The sequence below is a fragment of the Polypterus senegalus genome, chromosome 14 (genome assembly GCF_016835505.1).
Source record: "Polypterus senegalus isolate Bchr_013 chromosome 14, ASM1683550v1, whole genome shotgun sequence".
NCBI lineage: Eukaryota > Metazoa > Chordata > Cladistia > Polypteriformes > Polypteridae > Polypterus > Polypterus senegalus.
Genome location: NC_053167.1, coordinates 29092612 through 29106917, shown reverse-complemented (window position 1 = coordinate 29106917; position 14306 = coordinate 29092612). Strand labels below are relative to the sequence as shown.

Genomic DNA, 14306 nt, shown 5'->3' with positions numbered 1-14306 from the left:
CTGCTCGTAGTCTAGGCTTAGGTCGTCGCTGGGTCTTCCAACAAGACAATGGCCCAAACCATACATCAAAATTACAGTTTTTCAAGGATACCAAAACCAAGATCTTGGAGTGGCCCGCACAGAGCCCAGACCTCAATCCCATTGAGAATCTGTGGCGAGTGCTCAAAGTGAATGTCCATGCTCAGAAACCACGCAATTTGGACCAGCTAAAACAATTTGCAATGGAGGAATGGAACAAAATCCCTCAGGAGACCAGTGCTAATCTAGTAAAGACTTCCTCTACTAGATTGTTGTCAGTTGTGGCTCAAAAAGGGTACAGTATTGACTATTAATGGGCATGAGGCTAATAATTTTGCATGTCTCATTTTTGCCCTTTCTTGTTTCCACTCAGTGTGTCAATAAAATATCCAAACTACAATTAGTGGACTTTGTTATTTTGGACACAGATACACTTTAAAAAACAAACATTTGTTGTTAATGGTCATTTTCATATTGGAATCAGGAGTGTTGCCTAATTTCATAAGAGAACCTAATAATTTTGGCCACAACTGTAGGTAGAAATTTGAAATATGGCAGGCTTATTCCTTACAGCTTACTTACAAAAGTTAAACAGGTTTCATTTTGAAATTCTACACTTAACGGTCATAACGGTCGACAACGTCCGTCATGTTGAACTTTCTTATTTATGGCCCCATCTTCATGAAATTTGGTAGGCGGCTTCCCTGCGCTAACCGAAACCGATGTACTTACTTATTTCGATGGTATGACACCACTGTCGGCCGCCATATTGAACTTTCCAACGTCACCAATTTTCCAACTTCCCGTGTAGGTAGAAGGCTGACTCCATCTGCACGAAATTTGGTAGGTGGCTTCCCTGCGCTAACCAAAACCAATGTACGTACTTATTTCGGTGGTATGATGTCACTGTCAGCCGCCATATTGAATTTTCCAAACATCACTAATTCTACAACTTCCCGTGTAGGTAGAAGGCTGAAATATGGCAGGCTTATTCCTTACAGCTTACTTACAAAAGTTAAACAGGTTTCATTTTGAAATTCTACACGTAATGGTCTTAACGGTCAACAACATCCACCATATTGAACTTTCTTATTCATGGCCCCATCTTCACGAAATTTGGTAGGCGGCTTCCCTGCGCTAACCGAAACCAATGTACATACTTATTTCTGTGGTATGACACCACTGTTGGCCGCCATATTGAACTTTCCAACGTCACTAATTCTCCAACTTCCCATGTAGGTAGAAGGCTGAAATTTGGCAGGCTCATTCCTTACAGCTTACTTACAAAAGTTAAGCAGGTTTCATTTCGAAATTCTACGCGTAATGGTCATAACGGTCAACAACGTCCGCCATGTTGAACTTTCTTATTTATGGCCCGAACTTCTCGAAGTTTGGTAGGCAGCTTCCCTGGACTAACCGAAACCAATGTACACACTTATTTCGGTGGTATGATGCCACTGTCGGCCGCCATATCAAACTTTTCAACAGTCTTTGTTACTTATGGGCCCATCTTCAAGAAATTTGGTACATGGGTTCCCAATGCTAACTGAATCCTACTTACATACATATATACGTCCATAGCCTGCAGCTCGGTCACCGTGTGAGGTGGTGTTGGGTCCCCCATCCCAACGCCTCCCATGTTGTTGGCTGCCTGCCTATGTAAGACCGTCCGTCACTCCGGTCTCTACATTCCCTTCCTTGCTTCGCCACGGGATTCACGTCTCCCTACTGATAACTACAGCCTTTTTGTTTAATCCACGGCTTCTCCACTGTTTTATTGTTTGTTTATTACAATTATAGTTATTATATAGGTATTTTAGACTTACTTTACATTGCTCAGGTACCCATTTCCTTTATCATTCCAACCCCATTACCATGTCTATCAAGGTGATCACTATCGATCAAAGAACTGTCACTTACCGAGTGGTTTCCATGCCCGGAGATGGCACCTACCTTTTCCATTCTCTTTGTTACATATTGCACGGCCATATCAGGCTCACTCTTGATATCCGGAGGAACATTGTGTCTTATGTATTGAATGACTGGGACAGGTTCAAGGTGTGGACTGATGACGGTACAGGAGATAATTATACTACACAGGAACACTATAAGAGTGAAATGCTTAAGCCCTTCACCTATGGTTCTGCATGTGAGTTGATGGCTGCCACTGAATTGTTCGGTTGTCGCTTTCAAGTGTATCGAAATGGCCAAATATTTTACACCTTTGGACAACCTCCAATGCCTCTTAAACATCTTAGATGCACAAGGTGACGATTTGAGTAGTGGACACTTTGATGTTTATGAATGTTTAAACTCTCAATAGATGGATGCGAAGTTTTCGATGAAACCGGCTGTATGCTTACAACGCTTGACGTGATTAACACAAACCATGAAACTCAAACCGATTATTACAGCAGCAATCCAAGCTGTGAGATCTGAGTCAAGATTGCTTTTCACATGGCCAGCAGTAGGTTGCATGCTCAAGAGTAAGCTCAGCGCACAGCTTGGTCATATTACAACCCGAGGGCCGAACTGACAACGTGGAAAACAAAGAGATCCTTAACAAATAATTGCTGGTATACTTTCCCTCAGTTTAAAAAGGTTTACTTTTCTTCTTAATAAAAATTTTAAGGCAGTACTTTGCCGCTGCGAAACACGGATATTTTGCTAGTAATAATAATAATAATAATACTTTTTTCAATTTAACCCAGCCTTCAAAGATTTCTTCCTTCTTACTTTCATATGTTATGGCCAGGGCTGTGGAGTCAGAGTCGGGAGGCAATTTTGGGTACCTGGAGTCAGGGTCGGAGTCAACAAAAATGTTCAGACTCCTAATAAATTTAAATTGTAATGAAAAAAAAATACAGCAAGTTCAAATGTCCCATTTCACAATCAAGAGGCATAATTAAGTACTTCTCTGATGTAAGAATAAAGCCCAGTGCATAGTTGTGTTACTACTAGTGTGAAGTTCAGATGAGCTATTGTACAACCAGACATTCACATATTGTAATCTGGATTATGGTACATTACAAAAAGTTTTTTTCATTTTTATTTCAGATATAATGTGTTTAACAAGTTCATCTGAGTGTAAACAAGTGTAATGATGTAGGTGGAGGTGTGTGCTATGGCCTGATGTGTGTTCAGTGATTCTGTCTGTACTCTCCACATGTGCTCCCACCCAGGGCTGAACTTTAGCATAACTTTGCACACCACCTGTTCTAGAAATTTTTTAAATTGAAAAGGAACAGATTCTATGTATTGTGACAGATAATGCTTCTAATATGTTAAGCACAATTGAGAAAATGAATAAAGTAGATGAAGAAAGTGACAAACAGATATTAGAGGAAGACAGTTCTGCAAGTATTGGAGAAAGTGAAACCGAAGAGAATAAAGAAATTTTGAATAACATTGCTGAAGAAGCATCTATGCTTATTACTATTCAACATACGCATTGTGCTGTTCATACTCTGCAACTTGCAATAAGGGATTGAATGATCATCATGCAGCTACTCTAACTGGCAAATTGAGGCAAGTAACTGTTGCAGCCAGGGCCCCTAAAACAGATGTCATTTTGAAAAGATGTGCAGGAAAAGGAGCCATTTTGGATGAAATAACACACTGAGGAAGCACTTATTTGATGGTAAAGCGTTTGCTTGAACTAAAAGACTTTCTTGAAGAACTGGACAATGAAAATGTTTTATTAATTGAAAGCCAGTGGGCACAAGTAAAAGAACTGGAAAGTCTACTTTCTTACCCCTTTACTGTCACCAAGAAGTTGCAATATGAAGATTTAACACCCAGTAAATTTTTCTAAGAATGGAAGACCTTGAAATATTGCCTGAACAAAAGTGGAGGTTAATAGCTGATGGCATCGTATCTTCAATGAAGAAAAGAGAGACTCTCTTACTGGATAATCAAATCTTGTTAGCTGCCATTTATGTTGATTCAATGAGCCGAATTTTGTTGAGCAGTGACCACATTGCTAATGGAAAAAAGGTACTCTCCGATGTAGAAGTTCACATGAAGGGATTACTACTACCTGAAACACCACCACTGGATGAAGCTATAAATACTGGTAACTCAGGATCATCCTCTTCAAATGAAGAATTAGACTGTGATTCCTACTTGGACAAAATGGAAGTTTCAAAAGCAAACCAACTTGACCTATGTGTGAAAGATAAACGAGCAGTAAATGTCCAAATAAAGAGATTCCAGCAGGAGTTTTTTTAAAGTAAAAGAAGTTGAAAAATATGATCACTCATCGGAACTGACTGTAGAAGAAGCCATCCTTGTTGATCCAGAGATTATTAGTGAAGCAGTTAGAACCAACAGCAATGCCACCCAACCAAGTCAGTGCTGAAAGACTATTTTCAGCTCTAAAAATAATCAAGTCAGATTTAATGAAAGCTTCTATGAAAGAGGATCTGGCAGAAGCAATTCTGTTTCTTAGAACACTGCATTGAGTTAATTTTGGATTGCATTTAACAGCTATTCTACTCTACAACTGTATTCGAAGTTTAATATACAATCTGTTTTTAGTTCATGTGGTTAAGCTTTGTTTTTGTTTTAAAACTACCAAAGAATGTGGTTTATATTTATTGAACTGGTAAAGTTCCTGTTCCTGATTTTTATGCATACTACTACTTTATAGCCACTTGATAAAAACAATAAATAAAACCTTATTGTTTTCGTTTTTTATTTTAATTTTTTTTGTTTAACTGGCCAATACGGTAGAAAGTCGGCTTTCTAGCCAGTAGTTATGTGGTAAAATGATGGGTATATTGCCTTCCTTCAATCAACATGGAAAAATACATTAGCATATTAAATACAGAGGAGTCGGAGTCAGAAGTACCAGAAACTAAGGAGTCGGATTCGGAGTCAAAGAATTTATCTACCGACTCCACAGCCCTGGTTATGACAAACATTAAAGTTTTAATAAACTTGATTTGTGTTTGTCTCCCTATTAAGTACTCTTCTACAACAGGTTTGTTTCAGAAATATATAATTATGCAATTTTAATTGCCTGTGATACAAGTGTTATGCTAAAGTGGATAAAAGTTATAACCTAACAAATTTCCTGTAAAATTAATGTACTGGTCTAATTATGGCACAAGTGGCGTAATGAATGCATCAATTTGTCCATGTCCATCATTCTTACTGGAAAAACCTAATGACCTGTTAAAACCAGGACACCAAAGACATACTGGGTCTCAGTCAATATAACCTCCTGTTTCAATAGCAATTTACTGACAGACAACATGGAGTCTATCAACTCATATTTTCTGTTTTAGATATTGTTCAGTCACCAACAAAGTGTGGCAATTTTGTTGCTGGTTTTCTACAGAGGAAGGCCAACTGGATATTTCACTGCCAAACAGGTTTACTGAACAATGTGATTAATCCCATATTTATAAACTTCAACAGATTTTATATTCATCTTTTAGAAAATGCCTTGTCAGGACAATTTATTCTGTTGGTTTTACACAACTCTTTATTAATGGATGTCAACTTTTTTATAATATTTGGTAATTTTTCATTTTCTCTTTTATTCTACACATATAAATTTTGAGTCCTGATATTCATCACTACAGCACTGGCATTTGTACTATTCCTGACTGGATCACACACACACCAACTTTTCTAGTTGGACGTTTTCTCCATTTTTGATCATCTACTCAAGTTATTCCAAAAGAAACTGACCCTGAATAAGAATGTATTAGACTTTTTGACTGTACATAGAAAATTTAGCAGCTGGCTGTGCTTAATGGTTTTCGAAATTCATACTATGAAAATTGTGCATGGAGATGCTCAAGTCTCCATACAACTTTCATACCACATTTCACCATATTTTACAAACCATTTTTAGCCATAATGGGGCACTCCAATAACAACACGTACTGCATATACCCTCACTAACAGTAGTCAAAATTTTTTTTTTACTTTATATTGACTTGATGCAGGAATTTAAATTAGACCATAGCCTCCTGTTCTGACAGTGATACAACCAAATGTTTGTTGTGGTATGGATTTTCCTGCACATTGTTCAGAAGCTATGACTATATGACATGCAACCACTGATTTAAAATATACTGTGTGTTTTTAAAACAGGACTCTGCTGCAAATTATTTAATTGTTACATTGCTCCCACGGCACCATTTAAAACAATGGGGATTAACTTATTGTACATGTGTTCATAACACAAAAGAGGAAGAGACTCTGCTAACCTGCAAAGAATGAATGAATGTCTTTTGAATATGCTGCTACATTTACCTCTTTTACTCAGTTTTTGTACATCATTGCAGCTAAAATTTTTATTTATTCAAAGAAACTTTTTAATTGAAAATTCCTTTTTGCATTTATTTATTTTGTAACTTTATGTAATTGCTGTTTATTATTAATGTTATTAAAAATAATTAGTAAATGTATTTTTTTTAATTATCCACACTAGCACTATACAAAATAATAATCACCACAACCATTAAGTGATTTAAAATATGTCTGAATTATCCACATAAAATTAATCATAAACACTAAAATATAATGGAAACTATGATTAAGACAGTGACATTTTTCACCCCCAAAAAAGGGTGACCTCACTCCTGTAGGATGCAGAACGCTGACAATATTTGATTTAAGTTCTATTACACATTATTCATATTTTACTTTCTCTATGTAAATTTTGTAAAATGTAAAAAAGAAAGGAACCATGTCACTAAATTTGAAAAAGCAAATATTATGGTTTTTAGTCGTATTGAATTAACTTTAAAATATAAAAGCACAATTTCCATACCAAACTTTACCTCAATAGGCATAGCACTTTTTGCTAGCATACGTTCTGTATCCAAGATTTTGATGGAAGCATCTGCTGAACCAGTGGCAATAAGCTGACCATCACGACTGTAGGTAGCAACTCGACAAGGACCCTTGTGTGAAGTTACATAGCAGGTCTCATATTCTGATGCCTCTGGAGACATAGTCTGCACATCAGCATCAAATTCCAGATCAATTCCAGTGCCAGGGGCCACTGTATCTGACCTTCCAATAGCATACTGCACTGCACTGTCATCGTTCTCCATACCTGAAAATGCAGATTGAATAAGTGAACAATCTGAAATACAACAATAGTTTTAAGTATTCTGAGGAGCAGCGAATAACAAGGAAAAACAAATCATCAAACAGAGATCTTAAAAAATGAATGTAAATGTACTGAAATACAAAAAGGTGTCGCTAAAATCATTTACAGATGAAGACTACATTCAACATTTTGTAACAATAACAGGCATAAAGGGCAATGAGGGAAGCACTGCACATTTCTAAGGACACTGTGCTGGCACTCTATCACACTAATCATCAACCTTCAACATTATGGTGACTGCAAATGCAATGCACTTTAAATAATACATCAATTCAGAATTGCAAGACAGTGGCACAAACTGATCATTTTAAACTTTTCCTGTGTACATACTGTACACAACTACGTCTGACAAAACATGAGGACTATCACCTGTGAGTTCAAATGACAATATTCGTTTGTATACAAGAAAACAGTAATATTTTTGTGACTTTTTTTTTTTTACTTCAATGTCAAAATGTCAAGTGCAACTTTCAGTGAAGCAGCCAATGTTATTATTTATGTATGTTTTGAGACAAACTTAAGCCAAAGTCATATTACACTGCTTCTATTAGTGGGTTATGTCAGATTTTTTGACTGCAATTGTTAAACTTGTCACTGGGATCATGTCAATGAACATGACTGAAAATCTCTACCGATGTCACATTTGCTCACTGAGTGCCGACCTTCTAGAAGTGTCGAGCTCATCCCTTTTTCTGACAGTGAAGTGAGTGCTGCATGACAGAGCTGGTGCTGTATGCCCTTTTTTCTATTCTATCATGTTACATAAAACATATGACATCAGAGGTTTGTGAGGTTCAAAACACCTGCATTCCTTATTGGAGCATTCCATGCATTATACTTCTGGTTGAACATTTACTTGTCAGCTGTCACGCATGCACAGCCCACCCCTAAACCTAAAGATAAATCTCAAACCAGTTTGATTTTATCTGAGCGTTGGTGGCACACTCCCATGAAGCTATTTGCCTACTCTGACATACCCAACAACTCACTAACATTATGTAAGTGAAGGCTATGACTGAAAATCACTGCAAAAGTTGAATAATGTGACATATAATTTAGGACCACTTCCGACAGAGTCGATGGCCATTTTCAAAATGCTTTCCTTGACCACCTACAGGCTGTCTACTTAATAATAAACAAATGGTTATATAACTTTATTTGCATTTAAATCAGAATGTAACAATATAAATGTGCACTATGTGGTTTAACACATATTTAATTAATGAAATTTTCAATAGATATTTTAAAGTATAAGATATCTAAAAATATTTACAGATATTTATAAACAGTTAAGAGTTATGTTTCAGTGCATTATAAAACTTTTATTCCATGGTGAACTAAAAGCTACATTTAAATCATTGAGATATCCTAAAAAGTTCAGAACATAAGTTACAGATATATTTAGAAATTTCTTTTACGATGTATTAATCTTTACATATCTCAATATATCTTTAAACCATTAAGGAACATCTCTAAATCATAACTTGGCTTGTCATAGGAGAAAACTTAACTGAAACAAATAAAGATCAAATGAAACCAAATCAAGTTCACACAACTAACTGTTAAGAAAGGTAAGGTGGAAATTCCACCAAACCATCCTTATCTCACCAAGTTTAGCAAGTTGTAGCAGCTGTTCTGAAGGAGACACCACCGACTGGGGCTTCACCTCTCCAATAAGACAGTTGGCAATGCTTGTATAGCCATCATAGAGCAGCTGACTAATAATGAGCTTGTAAAGATGCTGCCGATCTCGCAATGTGGCTTTTGGTCTGTACATTTTACTGCAGAGGTTATCTAGAAAATAACAGACAAAAATATTTATAAGGTTTTCAACAGCTCACACTACTGGATCTTAAATTAAGGTAGAGAATAACTGATTAATGATTTCTATACTCTAAGCACATTCGGTATGAAATGTTCAAAACTTTTCATGCAATTTTTTTTTTTTTTTTTCCCCCACAAATCAGTATGCGAATGGGGGTTCTGACAATTATTCAAAGGAATTGTGTTGGATTTTTTGGACACATGGAATAGAACAGGGGTCTCCAGCTCGGCTCCTGGAGCACCACTGTGGCTGCAGACTTTCACTCTAACTTTTTTCTTAATTAGTAAACAATTTTTGCTGCTAATTAACTTGTATTTCCTTCATTTTAATTCTTTTGTTGTTTTAATACTCAGTACTCTGAATTGCTTAATTTTTTCTTTAAATGGCATCCAAATAGAAATGAGATGTGAAGTGAGCCAACAGATGACTACCTAAGTTGGGGCAATAAACTCTTACCAATTTCACTCCAACCAGTTTCATAATTAGAAGCCAATATTTGTTGCTAATTAAACGCATTATTTAATTACAGAACTTGTTGTTGCTTTCATTAGCCACAGAAGACATTTCCAAAATGGTTGGTTTTCTCTTTTCTAAGTACGCTGTCAAAATGTTTTAGTGACCCGAGTAGATCAACACTCCTGAGACCTTCACCTTTCTTTATTTTTAAATATTGTATAATGGACACTGACTAGCAGGTCATATGGCTCATTTATCTCATTATTGTTTAGCTACTAACTTAGCAAAAAATAAACAATGAAGGAGTCCGATTCTGAAATAGTAAGTCAATTAAAATTATGGCAAAACAGTTAATTAGCTGCAAAAGTTTTGTCACTTTTTAAGAAAAGGATCAGAATGAAAACCTGCACTCAGAGCGGCACTCTAGGACCGGAGAGTTGGAATAAAACATGTGGAGGCTTCCAACTTAAATATAAAAAGAAAAAGAGCATATACCGCATGTATGTTTAGCCCAAGGTACTTTAACTTGGTATAGATACTTACTCCAAAACATTTACTGCTGATAATTATCTTAACAGAAACAGCTACTCAAAAATAACACATATTTCATAATTTACTGTATGTTGAACCTAAGGTAAGAGCTCATATTGTATGGATAGCATAGATAAAAGCTTATACCAAATGAATAGATATATATATATATATATATTAACAATAATGACTACCTTACATTTTTTTTAGTGCTGAGACAGTATATACTGAAGAAAATAATGTTTTTATCATTTACTGCACACTACTGCATGAGAAACAATCAAGATGGTTTTGTCACAAAGTTTCAGACTGTTTATTCAAATTCTGTCACTAAAAATGAGCACTTAAACATTATTTGTGCCTTTGATCATACCCTGTGCACACAGTCAACATAAGATGATAAATAGAAACCTTGAGACATTACAATTTAGGTAAGAACTGAGCTGTAACTTCACCATTACATTATTTTAATAGCAAATGGTGGGAAAATTGACTCGTAAATACCTGATGCTGTGTCCAGCTTCATATATTGGTATCATTATAAAAATTACATTTAAAATGTGTTATCAATATTACAAATTGAAAAACTCAATACATAAACCCAAAAAAGGAGAAAGGAAAAGCACAGTACACATGCAAAGTAGTGTTCAATATTAGGCTACCAATGATAACTGACAATTCCACCAAACCTGAAAAACAAATATGACCGCATGATACCTGTTCTAGAAATACTTAAATCGAGATTTTGTTAGTTGTGGGTGGAACAAGAAAATGCTAATATAGGTTTCATAGGGTCAATAGTGGCACATGCACAGATCATCACATATCTATAAGTTCAAATAATGTTGCTAAATCCTAAATTACTGCCAATTATTACAAACCATAAAGTCAATTAATAAGTACATTATACTCAATTGTAAGAGTTTTCTCCCAGGCTTGAAGGACTAAAGGGAATTAGTTGGCTTGGCTACTGTTGTAAATAATAATTTTTAATGTGCAACTCAAATATCAAGCATGTTTTGATTTAGATCTGCTTGGAATTATTATAAACTCTCTTAAACACCTTACTTAGGGTTAGATCACACAAAAAGAGATTTGTGTAAACACTTTATAATTTTCAGACTGACGTGCAGTAGTTGATTTTAAAGTCATGCGATTTCTAATTGGGAAATCTAAACGGTCTTTTTTTTTTTTTTTTAATTACAAGGGTGGGCAAAAGTAGGTGTACAGTTGTGAGTACTTGAGGCCGGCCATATGATGACTTACAAGATTGTGCACTGTGCCGTTGGGAGGTTCTTTTGAGGTAAAAACAGCTTTTGTAATAATCACAACCTGTCTTTTTCCATACAAACAACTGTAAACATACTTTTGCCCAGTATATTTGTCACATGATCACAGAGAACAACAAACAAACACACAAACACGTATATAATATTCAAAGATTTTTATTTACACAATGTCTTCTTACTCTGCTGCTGCTGAATAATTACTGCAATACACAACCTAAACATTTATCGCAGGATTCAGTAACAGTGGAATAATGCTAAGCACCCCGTTTAATCCCTATAATGTAATGCTGGTAGAAACTATAGTGACCACGAGGAAGAAGAGAACGAAAACAAGACGTTAAATGCACAAAGTTAATAACAGAGCCGAAGTCGAACGCAAGTCTCTGGAGCTTTGCGGCAGCATCGTTCCTCTGCGCCTACCGGTTTACAGTACATCTTATATAAAACGCGCTATGCGATTAATATGTATTGCCATTTACTGATCATATATACAGGAAAATACCCAGTTTATGTAAGGTAATTTTCAACCAACACTCGAAAGCCCTTAAGTTAAACAGTTAACAAACCAAACTGCTTCTGAAACTTCAGAACTAGCTACAACGATGGTCTTCGGATAAAAAAGAGAAAATTAAAAGGGTCCACACGGCTTCTTCTTAGTTAAAATAATTTCACGAGATTTGCAGTTCGAGACCACCGCAGCTGCCCGAAGTTACAACAATACGTACAGCTCCTAAATAGCCTGGTCGGATGGCTAGTGCCACTTTGGTGGAATTCAGTGTGCAACCCCCAAAACTATACGACCAAATGAAATAAGGACAAAAAGTGAGACTAACCGCCACTCTACTGCATCCAAGAGTAAAGCTAGTGCCTTTTAGATGAACCCAACGTAACTCTCTCTAACCGGAAGTACTTTGGGTTTCAACACCATCGATGGAAAGACGCATGCGTATATACCACTGACACATTTAGTATGTTTTATTGCTTAAAATCAAGAAACAAAGAATTAACCAAGAAACTGTAAAAAGTAAAATACGAAGTTTGAGGAGTTTAAAACTTCCTACCATACGTTCCAGTTCCGTCGCTTATGATGACGTAGAAAACATGCGCCTCTTGTGTGTTCTGCGCATGCTCATCTTTAACACGTTCAAGACTTAAGACTACACTTTCCAGATGCCGTTGTTAAAACAAGAAGTTCGTGGGCGCCTCACTTTCAGACTCATGCGTTCGTTATATATGGCTAGCCCAGTAACATTCACGAAACACAGATCAACCTTTCAGATATCTGAAATTCAAAACATAACCGAGTGTAGCGACCTACGAGGGAAGAAAACACGGTAGACAACGTATTTTCGATGCCGGCAAAAAAAGTACTGGCTTTATTATTGAACGTACTTAAAATCATATACATAACTGTTGTCTCTCCAGTCATCGCCCCGCCTCCTTCCACATTGCAGTGCGTGTGAATTTTGTCATTACAGAGGCGCAGCGTTTCCAGCCGCTACGCAAGCCTCATCCATATTTCATGGTAGGCATGGTGTTTTTTTTCTTTGAAACCTTTTAATTTTTTCATCTGTGGACATAGAGCTAATATAAATTAACAAATGGACATTCTCCGAGAAACATTGTGGCATGTCAATATGCATTTTAGCAAATTCCAAAGTTTTTTTTTTTTTATGTTTTTCATTCAACTGTGGAGTCCTCCTGCGTCTTCTTCCATTCAAAAAGCGCCAAATGTAATAAGACACCTTAACCTCGGAGTTCAGCTTGTATCGCTTTGGGAGTTGAACCTTTGCTTTTTGTTTGCCATTCTCCCTAAACTTCTGTCCGTTTTGGGGTCAATTTTCCTCTTGCAGACATGTCCAGGGAGATAGGCTACAGTCCCATTGATCCTAAACTTCTTAATAATATTTGCAACTGTTGGCACAGGCACATTAAGCTGCTTGGAGATGGGCTTCTATAGCTTTTGCCTTTAATATGCTTGTCTATAATTTTCTTTCTGATCTTCTCAGACAACTCTCTCCTTTTCTTTCTCTGGTCCATGTTCAGTGTGGTGGGACACATGATGATAAAAGAGGCAGAGTGATGACTTTTCACCATTTAAATAGGCTGAATGACTGACTGATTGCACAATTGGCTCCATGTGTGATACTAATGATAGAAAGCAGTTTGAACAACTCTAATCAGTTATTTATGATCTTTTCAACAAATGTGTTGGGGATAGTTTAGAAGATCTTTGTAGAATAAGCAATACTTGATCTCTTTTCACACTTGCTTTGCATTAGTCACTGACATATCAAAGGCATGTAGGTGTACATGGGACAATTGCTTTTCATTTCATAACATTTCAGGAAGTGTACAGCACTACTTCATTGAACTGTAAGGGTACCAACACATTTATCCATATCTGTATATGAGCTTGCCAGATATCCTATTCCAAAAACGTAACCCCAACAGCACCCTCTTTAACATGGATTTGGTTTCCCCCGCCATTGTGGCTATAACACCCTCCACTCTTCTGGTAAAGCTTCTCTCAAGCCTTTGGAGTGTGTTTGTACAAATTTGTGCTCCTTCCACCAAAAGAGTATTTGTGAGGTCAAGTACTGGTTTTGGATGAGAAGACTTGGCTTGCAATTGGTGTTCCAATTCATTCCAAAGATGTTCATTGGGGTTGAAGTCAGGGATCTGTGTAGGCCACTTAGTTTCTTCCATGTCTTTATGAACCTGGCTTTTTGCACAGTCATGATGGAACAGAAAAGAGTCTTCCTTAAGCTGTTAGGCTTGTGTGCAGCTGCTCAGCCATGAAAACCAATTCCATCCACACTTCTTGTGCTGATGTTGTTTCCAGAGACAGTTTGGAACTCTGTTGTGAATGATGTAACTGAGGGTAGATGATGTTAAGTCAGTATGCGCTTCAGTACTAAATGGCCCCACTCTGTGAGTTAGATAGATAGATCCTGTAGATACTTTATTAATCCCAAGGGGAAATTCACATATCAAGCAGCAGTATAGTGATACAAAAACAATATTAAATTAAAGAGTGATAAAAATGCAT

The 14306-nt window shown here is 36.5% G+C and overlaps 1 protein-coding gene across 2 annotated transcripts in view; it reads right to left on the bottom strand.

The window, feature by feature from the left end:
- The window catches only part of cstf1 (cleavage stimulation factor, 3' pre-RNA, subunit 1), a 54424-nt gene extending 42017 nt beyond the window's left edge, over positions 1-12407 (bottom strand). The window contains exons 1-3 of one of the 2 annotated variants that reach the window (XM_039735225.1): positions 12316-12407; positions 8762-8947; positions 6819-7096 (exon numbers count right to left, since the gene is read on the bottom strand). In XM_039735225.1, the coding sequence (XP_039591159.1) occupies positions 6819-7096; positions 8762-8930 (447 nt within the window). In that variant the 5' untranslated portion in view covers positions 8931-8947; positions 12316-12407. Of the gene's footprint in view, positions 1-6818; positions 7097-8761; positions 8948-12087; positions 12175-12315 lie in introns of those variants that run through there. The other variant, XM_039735224.1, reaches the window with a different exon arrangement.
- Positions 12408-14306: the final 1899 nt, after the last annotated feature.